The sequence below is a fragment of the Oncorhynchus masou genome, chromosome 19, assembly GCF_036934945.1.
Source record: "Oncorhynchus masou masou isolate Uvic2021 chromosome 19, UVic_Omas_1.1, whole genome shotgun sequence".
In the NCBI taxonomy this organism is placed as follows: Eukaryota; Metazoa; Chordata; class Actinopteri; order Salmoniformes; family Salmonidae; genus Oncorhynchus; species Oncorhynchus masou.
The window spans coordinates 20,831,754-20,844,679 of NC_088230.1; the positions used below are offsets into that span (position 1 = coordinate 20,831,754).

General features: G+C 41.2%; 2 protein-coding genes across 2 annotated transcripts in view; one reads left to right on the top strand and one right to left on the bottom strand.

The window, feature by feature from the left end:
• Nucleotides 1-9: 9 nt before the first annotated feature.
• c19h1orf131 (chromosome 19 C1orf131 homolog) lies at nt 10-2,750 on the top strand. The gene is made up of 7 exons (XM_064925291.1): nt 10-216; nt 712-998; nt 1,102-1,155; nt 1,272-1,367; nt 1,565-1,651; nt 1,739-1,770; nt 1,988-2,750. The coding sequence occupies exons 1-7, from the start codon at nt 135-137 to the stop codon at nt 2,112-2,114; spliced, it is 765 nt and encodes a 254-aa protein (XP_064781363.1). The 5' UTR covers nt 10-134; the 3' UTR covers nt 2,115-2,750.
• LOC135505978 (E3 ubiquitin-protein ligase TRIM9-like) overlaps nt 2,482-12,926 on the bottom strand; it is a 26,201-nt gene continuing 15,756 nt past the window's right edge. The window contains exons 5-10 of the mRNA XM_064925288.1: nt 11,986-12,139; nt 9,105-9,265; nt 8,589-8,727; nt 6,518-6,821; nt 5,207-5,369; nt 2,482-4,914 (exon numbers count right to left, since the gene is read on the bottom strand). Coding sequence (XP_064781360.1) covers nt 4,864-4,914; nt 5,207-5,369; nt 6,518-6,821; nt 8,589-8,727; nt 9,105-9,265; nt 11,986-12,139 — 972 coding nt within the window. The 3' untranslated portion in view covers nt 2,482-4,863. The remainder of the gene's footprint in view (nt 4,915-5,206; nt 5,370-6,517; nt 6,822-8,588; nt 8,728-9,104; nt 9,266-11,985; nt 12,140-12,926) is intronic.

Genomic DNA, 12,926 nt, shown 5'->3' on the forward strand with positions numbered 1-12,926 from the left:
CCTGTTGCTTTTCAATTGCCTAGTACACACACGTGTGTACATTGGTTTGTTATCAGTCATCCACAATCGTGTTTTTTCTTTGTTTCCCTATTTTATTTCGTCTTTACATGGTATTAGTTTAGTCACTGCTTGAAATGGACAACAACGAGAATGGAAAGGAAGAAGACACGGATCAGTTTTTTCTTGACCATGTCCTGAATACGCTGTATGATTTCGGTAAGCAAAAGTTAGCAATTTAGCTTGCTAGTTAGCAAACAAAGCTAAGCTAGCGTGTTGGAATCTACCTAGCATTAGCTATCCAGAGATGGATGTCTTACTAGTAGTGGTTGGACGTCATCCTTTATTTACCAGTTTATCTCTGCTTTTTATACTTGCTAGCCATTAATTTAGCTAGCGAGCAGAAAAGCAAACGTTAGCTAGCTGTGTCTGTGACGTGTTGAAACAGGGCCAACCTCTTCCTGGAGAGTAATTGGGTGTGCATGCTTTTGCTCCAGTACTGCATTAACATTTGTTATACTAAGGAGCTGCTTTTTAGAAACGTGATTAGCATAATCAAGTGTATTTGAGCAGGTTTGGAGTAAAAGCCCACGCAACTAGCAGCTCTCCATGAGCCGTGGCCACCCCAGTTCAAGGAGAAAGGTAGCTAGTTGCTCATTTGTGTGGCTTGGTGCGGGTGGTCTTGAAGATTTTTCTAACAGCATGTTGTTACAGGTGATCGAACAGTATCAAAGAGAGAACAAAAGTCACAGAAGAAGAGATCCCAAAGGAGTGAGGTGGAGGACGAGGACACCGCTGCAGACGATTGCAGTGATACTAAAGACAGTCTGGAAGTCAGACATTCAGATATCTCAGCGATTGACCTTCCTGGTGCTTCTGAAGTTGGAAACACAAGTTCAACCACTAAACAGGCATCACCAGTAGAGGTGGTCACATTCCAGGATCCTACAAAGAGACCGAGACAAGCCAGAAAGCCACCAATGCCCGAGGTTAAGGACAAGGTACTATGCCTAATGGCATCTGTAAATGGCATATTACGGTTTCACCTCAACCTGAGCCTCTTGTTAGAATCATTGCATCTCATACATTTTTCCTCCCTTCCAGCCTTCTCAAACAAAAGAGAAAAAGGTGGACCCAGATGAATTCAGTCTAGAAAAGGTAAAAGTGAATGTTCTAGGATATTGAAATTCTACCCAATTATGATACAATCTTATACGAATGATCCAATTATTTTGTTGAAATACAATGTTTTCCTGTTTTATTTTGTTTGTTAGGCTCGGTTAGAAGTTCATAGATTTGGAATCACTGGATACCAGAAAGTGCAGCAGAGGGTTTTTGAACAGGAGCGAGCCATCATGCTTGGAGCAAGGGTAAACATGATATTATGGTCACATTCCAGAAAATGTCATCTCTGCTGCTATTTGCACACCAACAGAGTTTACCATGTAATTTCCCTCCCTCGTAATCTACAAACATGATCCTCGGACAAAGTTGTGTAAAGTGGGAGTTGGTTATGATGAAGCAGAGTAAATAGTCTGACAAGCTTTAATTTTTATTTTTATCACAGCCCCCTAAGAAGGAGTATGTAAACTACAAAGTGTTGCAGCAAAGGGTTAAGGACAAGAAGCAAAAGGCAAAGGACGATATTCAGACGGTAAATTGAATGATATCCCCCTAATTTCGCATTGAGTGTGATGTCATCTCAGTTCTGAATTTGTATACCAATTATTTTCCATTCTAGGACTTAAAGAAAAAGAAGATGACTAAACCAAGGTTTGTGATGTTAATCTAAGTTTAGCTTTTAAATAGATTTCCAAATATGTGGACATTTTGCCACAATTGAATAGGTTTGAACCACTGTCAGTAACTTATGTAGTACATGTTTGCTCCATGCCTCCACTTATTATGAATTTCTGCCTCCCTTAAGTGTTAAATCTCCATGTTTCATACTCTGTGTTCACTGAATGTTTCATGCTGTACCATTTACTAGGGATGAGAAGAGGAAGTCATCGTCCGGTAAAGCTCCAACAGGCCAGGTGGGACGCTTTAAAAATGGAATGCTGGTCCTGAGCACCAAAGAAATTCAGAAAATAAAAGCCTCCATCAAAAAAAAATAAGTTTAAAATAAATGCCACAAAAGTGATGAAGTGAAAACAATGATTAAGAGTTGCATTTTTGGGAGTTAAGAGACTTTTCACATGAAGATGCAGTAACGGACAATTGATGTCCAAGCCACAATTAACATAATCCCAGAAAGACTACAGAAAAGATATGAAGAGCACATTCATATTCCATCACAGTTTATTCATTATATAAAGGAAAGACAGCATTTTTCTTCTTTTAAACTGTATAATATGAAAACAATGCCAACTCATTTCATATACAAACCACTTAGAAGTACGAAACGTTTACATCGTATGATAACTAAAGAACATACGTAACAGGATTCTATAAAATAAAGCACAGCTTTTTGTGAACACACTGGACACGGATGCCAGTGTCCTAATGGACCAGATGACATTCCCTATGCGGTTTGGTGGTGCACCCTGCCTAGTTCTCTGGTAGTGTGGCAGTGAGAGGGAACTAGTCACGACCCCAGGGCATGAGTTGCATGCCTGTGTTTAGAAGAGGGATGTCCCCCAGACACGGCAACAACCTTCCCCACATGGCATACTGAGGGTGGGAACAGTAAACGTGGGCAAAATAAACCTCTGAAATGTAGTATACATTTATAAATAAATAGATGAAATAAATGTGTCTACTGTCAGTCTCTTGAGGCAGGGTGATTCAAACCAAATTGTAATCTGACAGTCATGACTGTTTCTAGCACTATTTTCTTTCGTGTGTGTGTGTGGGGGGGGTGTTCACATTCAGAAGCAGGCTGGTAAATGCATGCCAAACACTACAATATGACATTTAGAGACGATAAGCTAGTATGTGAATTTACTACAAATATTCCTTTGATATTATGGTCTGCAACCTGATACATTGGCTTGTCTATACAAAATGGCTTTAGTCAATATAATTTATGTACCCTGGGAATGGTCACCTCCACATTTTAGCTTTGGACATACTATAGTTCTGTAATCAGACAGTCTGCTCTACATCATATCAACATGTTTAATGTACAAGGCATTGGCTCTGTTCAGAGAACATTAAACACAGCTAAATAAACCCAACATTAGATTCTAAGACCATTCAACAATGCATAACTATATTTGGTGTTTTTACCAAGCGAGGATACAAGAACAGTACAAATCATTTTCACCAAGGGTGTACCACCATGCTTCAACACAGACTCGGAGTAGAAGTTTTATTCTAATAACAATAGCTTTATTCTTAATCCAAAGACCTATTACCATTTTGGATCAAGGGTACATCACTTTGAAGCAACACTTTTAGTAGCAGTCGGAGATTAAAATGTTCAAAAAATTAGAATTACAGAATATGATACAAAACAACTCCTAACTGCATCTAATTATGATTAATGATATACCAGTATGTGAACTTTATGGGGACATGGTCAAATGTACATGTGGGATAATAAGCCTGCCTAGTATCTACAATTCCATTAAGGCTCCCTCAGACAAATCACAAATGCACTGCTTAACCCTCTAAATTTAATTTTGTCATCTGACATTGTGCTTGAGCCCCATAAGATATTAAATTGTCACATAAATGATTAAACACTTCTTTTTTTTTTTATTAAAAGTGATGCTGTAGTTTTGAATTCAAACTCTAGGGGGCAAATGTATTTTACTGTACTAGGTAGTTTGAAAGGCTTCTGCATATCACTGTTTTAGGAATAGTTTTACTATGTACAGATGGAGTTTAGTAAACTAGTTTGCTTAGAATGCTTAGGACACATTAGTCATATTTACAATGTCCTTACATACTATCTTGACCCTCTAGTGGTCTGTCAATACAATATTTCTAACTGCTTTACAATACCTTTAACAATACTTATTTATTCACATGAGCATACACCATCTTAATAAATATTTCAATAGTGTAGTAAAATCCAATGCATATACAGTAAATTGTTTGAAAAAAGATACATATTTGCATTTTAAATCATTTGACAAAATATACATGGCTATGTTACATCTCAATGTCACAGTGGTTTGGCTTCACTTTGAACCAAGATTTGTCATCTAGTGACAGAATTGTAGGTACCGTTTGTCCTCTGATTAGTCCTTTACACAGATCTGACGATCTATGCTGGAGGTGAATTCAATTTCATTAAATTAAATGTATAGTGTATAAAATCCCCATAGGTCATTTTCAAATAAGCACATTTCAAGTTGAATTTATTCCAATTCTGGTATGGAAAGGCTTTGTAAAGTTGCAAAGACAGTATTTCACTGATAATGTGTCTAAGAAAAGCTCTTTTATTCTCAACTTTTGAATGAGAAGGGAAAGGAGGATAAATAGTCAGTTGTACAATTGAATGCATTTAACCCATCTATTGATTTCCTATAAAGAAATTGGAGTATAGAATGTCTCTATGAAGGAACCTGAGAGAAGAGAAGTAGAGGAATGGTACTGTAGGACATCTCATGACTCTACCCTCATATGGGATTTCGTTCTAGTGATGCACTTCATTAAAGCACCCTGTGGCATTTTGACTGTAAACACAGAATCTGATTGTACGGCTTGAGATGCAATTAGGACTTGGAAAATTACAAAAACAACAGAATATTTTATATACAAATGTCCCTCGTATATAAGACTCCCTCCAAGGGTGATATTTGATCGTAGGCATTAAACAGCATAAGATATGCTGTAGTAGCAAGAACAGATGGGGATGGAGCAGGAGGAGTACATTTTGACATTGGTGGGACTGTGCCAGGACACCTTAGGAGGCTACTGCTGCTTAAAATTCTTTGGCACCTCCATTCCTGTTAGTAGGGTAACCTGTGAAGGACAAACATTACAAAATGAGATCATGACAGACAAAGCTGCTGACTCGAGATCCAGGATTTGACTTTCAGGAGCCACAGAGTGTACTAACTTAACATAATGTATATTTTCTGGTACATAAGAATTTAATAAAAATATGTGCATATGCAAATATTCCTAATTTGGAGATTAATTTAATTTCTAAATTAAGCCCATACTCCTTGGATTTCGAGACAAAACTACCCACATTTTTACAAAAAAAACAATGTTTTCCCATCTAAGCAACTCTGTCTGACTGTCTGTTCACCTGGACATTCCTGTTGATGCTGACAGCAGGCATGAAGACTCCCTCCAGGTTCTCGAAGGCCACGGGGCCATGCTGCTGTTTGTTGATGAAGAACGTTACAGTGTGCTTGTTCAGGTCCAGCAGGATGCCCACAGTGGCACCCTTGCTGATGCCCCCCTCGGCCCTGCAGAATACACACACACACACACACACTGAGTCTAGGCCTAATGGACCATATCAAAACAGATCAAACAGGCCCTTTGAGAGTGGTATGGGATCTCAGAGGGATAGAGGGTTGCCAATGACTCCAAACACAGTTTACAGCAAATGGCTTTCAGCAGTTAATCGTTTCCTCTATTCAAAACATTAGATTTGACCTAATTGCAAAATAATGTGTGTTTTGTATGTAGGCTGTGTGTGAATTGATGTGCATTAAATCCAGATTACTTGTGGTTCAACAAATATATGAAAAACGCCTCTCGAGCTTTTCCTTCAGGGTGTGTAGCTTTCTCCATTCCAATGGCACAAAGTCAAATAAATACATCAGTATCCAAACATCTTAAATACTTTGGCAATGCAAAGCTGTATGTAAATAGTTAAACTCAATCCAGTCAACTCACCCAAAAAGCCAGCAGATTTTTGGTTTTTGAGAGTGAGCAGCTCAAACAACAAAATGGTGGAAGTGTGAAAGCATCTCCGTTGTCAAACAGCTCTGTCACAAAGCTACAGGACTTCCTAGTGTATTTCCAGAGAAATCCACTAGGCGAAAGAAACAAACAAGCAGGATTGCAAGCAAAAATCTGCCTTTGATGATTACCTGACATTCATGTATACCTGGCACTTTAATGAGGGAAATGAGTGAGTCATTGTGGGTGATAGGCTCCAACGTGACAGCTGACAGGAAGAGAAATAATGAGGGTGAACAAACACGAAGATGATCACAGGGAAACTTTTGAATCAGCGACTGAAAATGGTAACTACTACTGCATTATTGTTCATTAAGGGGGAAGGAGGATTGTGCTTTGTGTATTCTTGTCCCTGGAGGTAGATTGCTAAGCCTGTGGAATTTGAATCTATGTTTTTTCATTACTCTATGCTACTCAGTAAGTATACAGTATAAAATAAGTAAAAATGGATTATCACAAAATAATAAGATTATTGCCCTATAAATTATCTCTTCCATTTACAACTAACTGCCTGCCAATATTGTGCGTGCGTAAGTGGGCTATTTCTGACAGTATGACACACAATGAGGATGATGATTATTTCTAAACTCGGAAGCTGTGGAGGAGCAGGAGTCAGCCTTCCGCCCCTGAGAGATGTCCCACCTACCTGTTGGTGTGGGAGTTGTTGTGCATGAACCAGCTGCGGTTGTTGTCCACGTACATGGCCCAGGCCTTATCATCCTTCCCCAGCATCATGTCCTTCATCGTGTTGATCCTCGCCACCCCGAAAGCTGGGTCCGGGTGGTTGTCATAGCGATCCACCATGAGCTCCCAGTAATGTACCCCCTTGGAGAAGGCGGCAGTCCCCAGCACCACACGGTCATCATAGCTGTTGCAGCTCACCGTCTGGTTCTCATTGGTCAACACAATGTCCCTGTGAGCCGAGGCGGGGTCGAAGGTGAACCAGGCCACTGCAGGAGAGACAAAGTAGAGCAGTAGGATGAGTCTGAGAGAAACGAGAACATTTCCAGGTCTCTAGGCCATGGCTGCCTGAGTGAACCTTAGTGGAAGATGGAGAGCAGGAAAGAATGAAACATGATGCTATTATAGAACAGCACGATCAGCTAGGACCCTATGGTGGGCTGCATACCGGGAGATGACACATGAAATATTCACAAAGCGCCACAATGAAAAATTCAACGTGATGTTCTCATTTAAATGTCAAGCACTGAATTAATTCTCATTCCGCAGCACTTTGCCCATAAGGCACTGCTGTATGAAATCATTGCAATGTATTGCTTTAATTAGCCCCATTCCTCAGAGAGACACTACTATTTTGGAATAAACAGTTATCTGGCACACGACAGGCACTTTCTAAGGCCTCCACATGCAGAGATCCATTGTTATTGCAATTGGCAGAGCCATAGCTGGAGCCGCCTGTACTCTAAGTCTAAACTCTCTCCCTGCCTCACCGCTCTGTCAGCCGTCAGCACATTGCCATGCTTTGCCTCCCAATCCCAGCCTTACACTCAATCAATGGCATCGACAGCCTATTCTCTCTCCCTCTGCTCTCTCTCTGTCTTCCCTCCAGAACTGACAGGCTAGAGTAATCACAGTCTGGCACGCGCTCGCTGTCATGCTTTGCTAAACTGCAAAACCACTTCCACTGTCTGCCAGCACTATATCAGGACTGGACACCTCTTTAGTGGAGCTCGTTCAGCTCTGGTTCTGGCATGGCGCTGCCTGATGTTTACTGCTCTTAGCTTTGGGCAGATAAACCAGGAGGATTCTGGGGACTCGGTCCCAGCTACCACCACCACACCCAGCCAGGACAGTGACAGATTGCACAAGTCAAATCAAACTTTATTTGTCACGTGCCGAATACAACAAGTGTAGACCTTACTGTGAAATGCTTACTCACAAGCCCTTAACCAACAATGCAGTTCAAGAAGAGTTAAGAAAATATTTACTAAATAATCTAAAGTAAGAAATAATAAAAAGTAACACAATAAAAGGACAATAACAAGGCTATATACAGGGGGTACCAGTATTGAGTCAGTGTGCAGGGTACAGGTTAGTTGAGGTAATTTGTACATGTAGGTAGGGGTGAAGTGACTATGCATAGATAATAAACAGCGAGTAGCAGCAGTGTACAAAACAATGTAAATAGTCTGGGTGGCCATTTGATTAATTGTTCAGCAGTCTTATGGCTTGGGGGTAGAAGCTGTTAAGTAGCCTTTCGATCCTCGACTTGGCCCTCTGGTACCGTCTGCTGTGCGGTAGCAGAAAAAACAGCCTATAACCTGGGTGACTGGAGTCTCTGACAATTTTATGGGCTTTCCTCTGACACTGCCTATTATATAGGTCCTGGATGGCAGGAAGCTTGGCTCCAGTGATGTACTGGGCCGTACACACTACCCTCTGTTGCGCCTTACGGTCAGATGCCGAGCAGTTGGCATTCCTCAGAGTTCCATTAAAGTGGGATCGGGATGCCATTGCCATTAAGGACAAAAACAAGAGTGTTGCTGGTTGATGGAAGGGAGAGGCACTGCCGGCAAACAGCAGGCTATGGATGTCCCAGAGGACTAGCTTGGCTCAGCAGTGCTGAATACAGAGTATCATACTGCACCCCGGGTACTAATTAAGCCTGCCGTCCCCTGGTCCCCAGTCAGAGAGTGGTCTTCCCTTTCATGTCTACAGTTAGGTCCACAGAGAGAGAAGACAGAAAGAAGACTCACCGTCAGATGTCTTCAGCACCACAGTCTTGCTATAGGGCCCCACCCCGGTGGAGTTGTAGGCCTTGACTCTGGCGTTGTAGGAGCTGTTGAAGTGGAGGCCGTCCACGGTGCACACGGTCTCCTTCCCTACATACACCTCCTAGGACATGCAGATATACAGTACAGCACAGGACCTTCTGGCGTTAGTTAGAGCTCTGACTCCAGCATAAGCACTATGAATAATAAAAGATTCCGTAGAGGTGACAACTGTTGTCTATAGGTGAAATTTACTCCACATATAATTACAGTGGAAATGTATTACACATATTGAAATAATCTTGGCTAAATAAAATATTTCCCATAGATTCCTTGCATTGCATAATGAGCATCAACTTTCTTTGATTAAAGTATTCAATTCTTTGACTAAATCTACTGTTAAAACAGGAGAGCGTGAAGTTCTCCATCCTAGTGTCAGACTACATGGAGCGTCGGACATGACGACACACACCGTCTCTAATATATGAAGTATTATCTGACCCTGTATTGACCCCCGTTGCCGTCGTCCAGCTCCAGGACGTAGCCTTCAATGGAGTTGCTAGGGGACACACTGAACCTCCAGGCCAGGGTGGCACTGTTGTTGCGGGTGCAGCACTTCTCCAGCTGCAGCAGGGGGGCCGGGGGGACCGTGGCAGACTCCACTGGAATAAAAACGGATGGCAGGAACACCACAGAGGAGTTAACATCTATCACTGCATGGATAAGTAGAGGTGATAGTGGTTGTTGTCAGGCAGGTGTCAAATTTAAAAGGGAAGAGTGTAAAGGGTAAAACATGCATAGGAAGAGAGCACTGTCGGGACCACTCTATGCCCCTTAACGTGGTGGCCTGGTGTGGGGTGGCAGGTCTCAAGGAGGAAAAGGGACAACTTGGATTTGGGTGATCATATAGCAGCTCTGAAATACCTCCTGAGCTCTCCGTGTCTTTCAGTCCACCTGCATGCATTTGTTTCAATAATGGAGTCTCCTGAATATCTGAAACACGATATTGGACATTTGTTCATGTGTGATGCTTGAGTTATTTTGCAACATAGTGCAACTGATCAATTGCAGTGCTTTCTCAAGAGAATGCTGGTTCAACTCCCCATGGGTTCAAAATCACATTTGTTTTACATTACGTTTTATTTGGGCCAGACTGAGTTGGCAACTGGCTAAGGGAAAATCTTGTCTGCTTCAGTAAGTGTTGAAGTGAACTGAAATACATATTAGTTTATGAAAAAATATATCCTGGTATTCTAGGACATTGCCAGGGGATATACACTACAAATCTTGCTCAGATTTACTCAAGCATAATATTTCGTTGCATTGTTAAAAATAGACTAATGGCAAAATAGCTGTGGACACATAGTATACTCAGAATATTGAACTTGGTCACATCAGCCAAGCATTTGGATTGTAAAACATGGACACCTTTCTGGTCAGTTTTGCAAAAAAAAACATTTCTACCACTTCACCAAGCAATTAAGCACAGAATGAGTACAGATTATGCATTTCACAAGAGACAAGAGTATCTGCTCAACTGATGAATAGCCATACAAAAACACAGTACAGTCAGGCACACTTAAAAGATGAGTCCACTGAAATCTAAGGGACAGATTGAAATTCACTGGGGGGAGGTGTGGTCCAAAATAGGGGAGGGTTATCAAACTTTCTTGTTTTGCTTTGGGGAGAGTTGTGTGTTTGTTTGAGGGGCATAGGGGAGGGTAGTGCCTTTCATCCCTGGTTTACATTCACGCATCTGCTCGTATTTTTGCTATAAAGAACGGCTCGACTTACCTTTGATATTACCCTAATAAAGTTTAGAAACGTTTGTGAAGGTTTAGTATGGTGTGGCTTTTAAGCTCTCCAACTGACTCCGAAAGCTGAACTTGAGGTGAGGAAGACAGTTTCAGCCCTAACAGAGCTACTCCTATAATCTATAATCTAACAATATAATGCTTATCTTTATACAACATTAATGGATACATTTTTTACTAATTACCCTCTTTATGTAGGTCTATATCTGTATAGCAGACGCAGTAGCCATCTGACATAAAGAAATCACATCGGCGTCGAAGCATCGGCATATCTCTCTCTCTGGGGTTAGGCCTAAGCTTATTTGTTTAAATATGAATATAATACAGTGGGCATGCACTGCCCTGATACATTTTGCACTAAAATCTCTGACAGCTGAACCGTGAGGTGAACAATGATTTTTTTTTAGGAAAGTAGCCTAAACCCCCCTCAAAAAAATAGGCTTTAAAGTTTTGCATATGCTATATGCTCTCTCAGAGAGAGAGATATTCCGGTGCTATGACACCGATGTGATTTCATCGAAACACAAGGAATAGCTTGAGAGAATTGTACTTAAACTCCCCCTTCACACTCATCTGGAGGTTGAGCATTTGTTTTGTCTATCTCTGTAATGTGTCTGTATTTATGTAATTGTATAGTATTTATGTAAACAAATAGGGACCACAATGGAAATAAGTTGCTGACTATATTGTGAAATCCTGGTCACTTTAAAAAAATCTTTGTGTACAGTATATGTATTCTTTTAACTAACTAAATCTATCGATCAATCAATCCAAACTGCAGCGGCCAATTGATGAATGGAAAGAGACATCTGTTACAAAACACCAAAATGTTTAATGACATTCGGCTTTTGCCAAGCCAAGCCTTTAATACAGGGTAAGCCTACAAGATAGGGAGGGATGTATTTTCTGTTTGTCGAGATTGATATAGTCTATTTACTGTGGTGTTGAAAACGGAAACCATGATAATGAAGTGCCCGAAGTCTGTATGCTTTGCTTATTGGTTGTGTGGTGCATTAGCACAGAAACCTAAGATTTGTTGCATATATTTTATATAATTATTAATATGGAAAGAAAATGTTGGAAATCAGATTTCCCCCTAGCTGATCATTGTCTGCACCAGGCTCTGATCGTTGTGTAATGAAACAAACAGGGAGAGGGAGCTCGTCTGTGGCGAACCCTCAACATTCTGGCCCGTAGCCCTGCGTGGCATCGACTGTTCCATAAAAGCATGCTGAAGTGGTAAAGTCCACGGTAAGAAATACATGGTTGCTACTGTTATTGTTATTTGTGGTCTTAAACATTATTTAGAGTTAATTCTATGCAGGGGGAGGGTGTTCAATTTATTTTACAGTACAAGGGGAGGGTCATGTGAAAACTTTGGGGAGGGGGTGCATTTGTTTTTCATGACAACTTGAGTTGGACCAGACCCCCCCCCAGTAAATTTCGAACTGTCCTTAACAATGTAACAATATATTACATGTGTATGAATATACTCACACTATACAAACTGTAGCAAGTATATGAATATGACGTATAAAACGGATTAAAGCGTTACATAGATTGGGTACCTTTGCTCTGGACAAAGTCCAGCTGTATTATGGTCTGAAGCAGGGGGTCGGTGTTCAGGGTCAGGTCAAACTCAGGGCCCACCTTGGGCTCCAGAGCCCCTTTAACCCATTGGTCCTGAGACGATGTCACACGTTTGATCAGCGCATCGGAGATCTACACAGAGACACACACAGCAGGAGGGATCAGCATCAAAGAAGATACAACTCCCCTAAAACTTGAATCTACATAGTAAATATACTATTACAGAGCGCAATATGGTTGCTTTTTATGATTTATTCGAGGCTTTGTGCTTCTGGAAAAATGCCAGCAGGAAATGTGCTGCATTTAGGAATAACCCTGTAGGGCACTGGTTCCCAACCTTATTCAGTTACAACACCAACAACTGAATTTGGCTTTGCACGAAGTACCCCTGAAGTACCCCCTCATGTGCATTTTACCAGTAGCCCAGTGGACTCAGGAGTCTTCTCAAGTACCCCCTGTGGATGGGCCGAGTACCCCCTGGGGTTCTAATACACCTGGTTGGGAATCACTGCTGTAGGGTACCAGCTTTCATGCTACCTGCAGAGCTTTTGTAAGAATGTATACAAGCTTTTATGTACAGAGCACAGATTTTGTTCCAAGGGGTATAAGAAACTGTACAACCAATACTTCATACAAATTTGAAGGGAGGAGATAACCATCGATTCCCAGAAGATAGTCTTTCCACTCTATTTCATCTGATTCAGACCACTCCTATCAAAAGACCAGGAGAATCAATGGCTTCCGGCTAATGGTGTGGGGAACTAAATATGACAAGTCACCTAGATGAGGGTGTCACATACCAACATTCGGTATCACGTTAATCTGTATTAGTGCAAGCCAATGAGAAATGGTTTGGAATGACCTATCAAGTATCAATATCTTCATCCACACTTCGCCAACAACAAAAACATGTATTCAC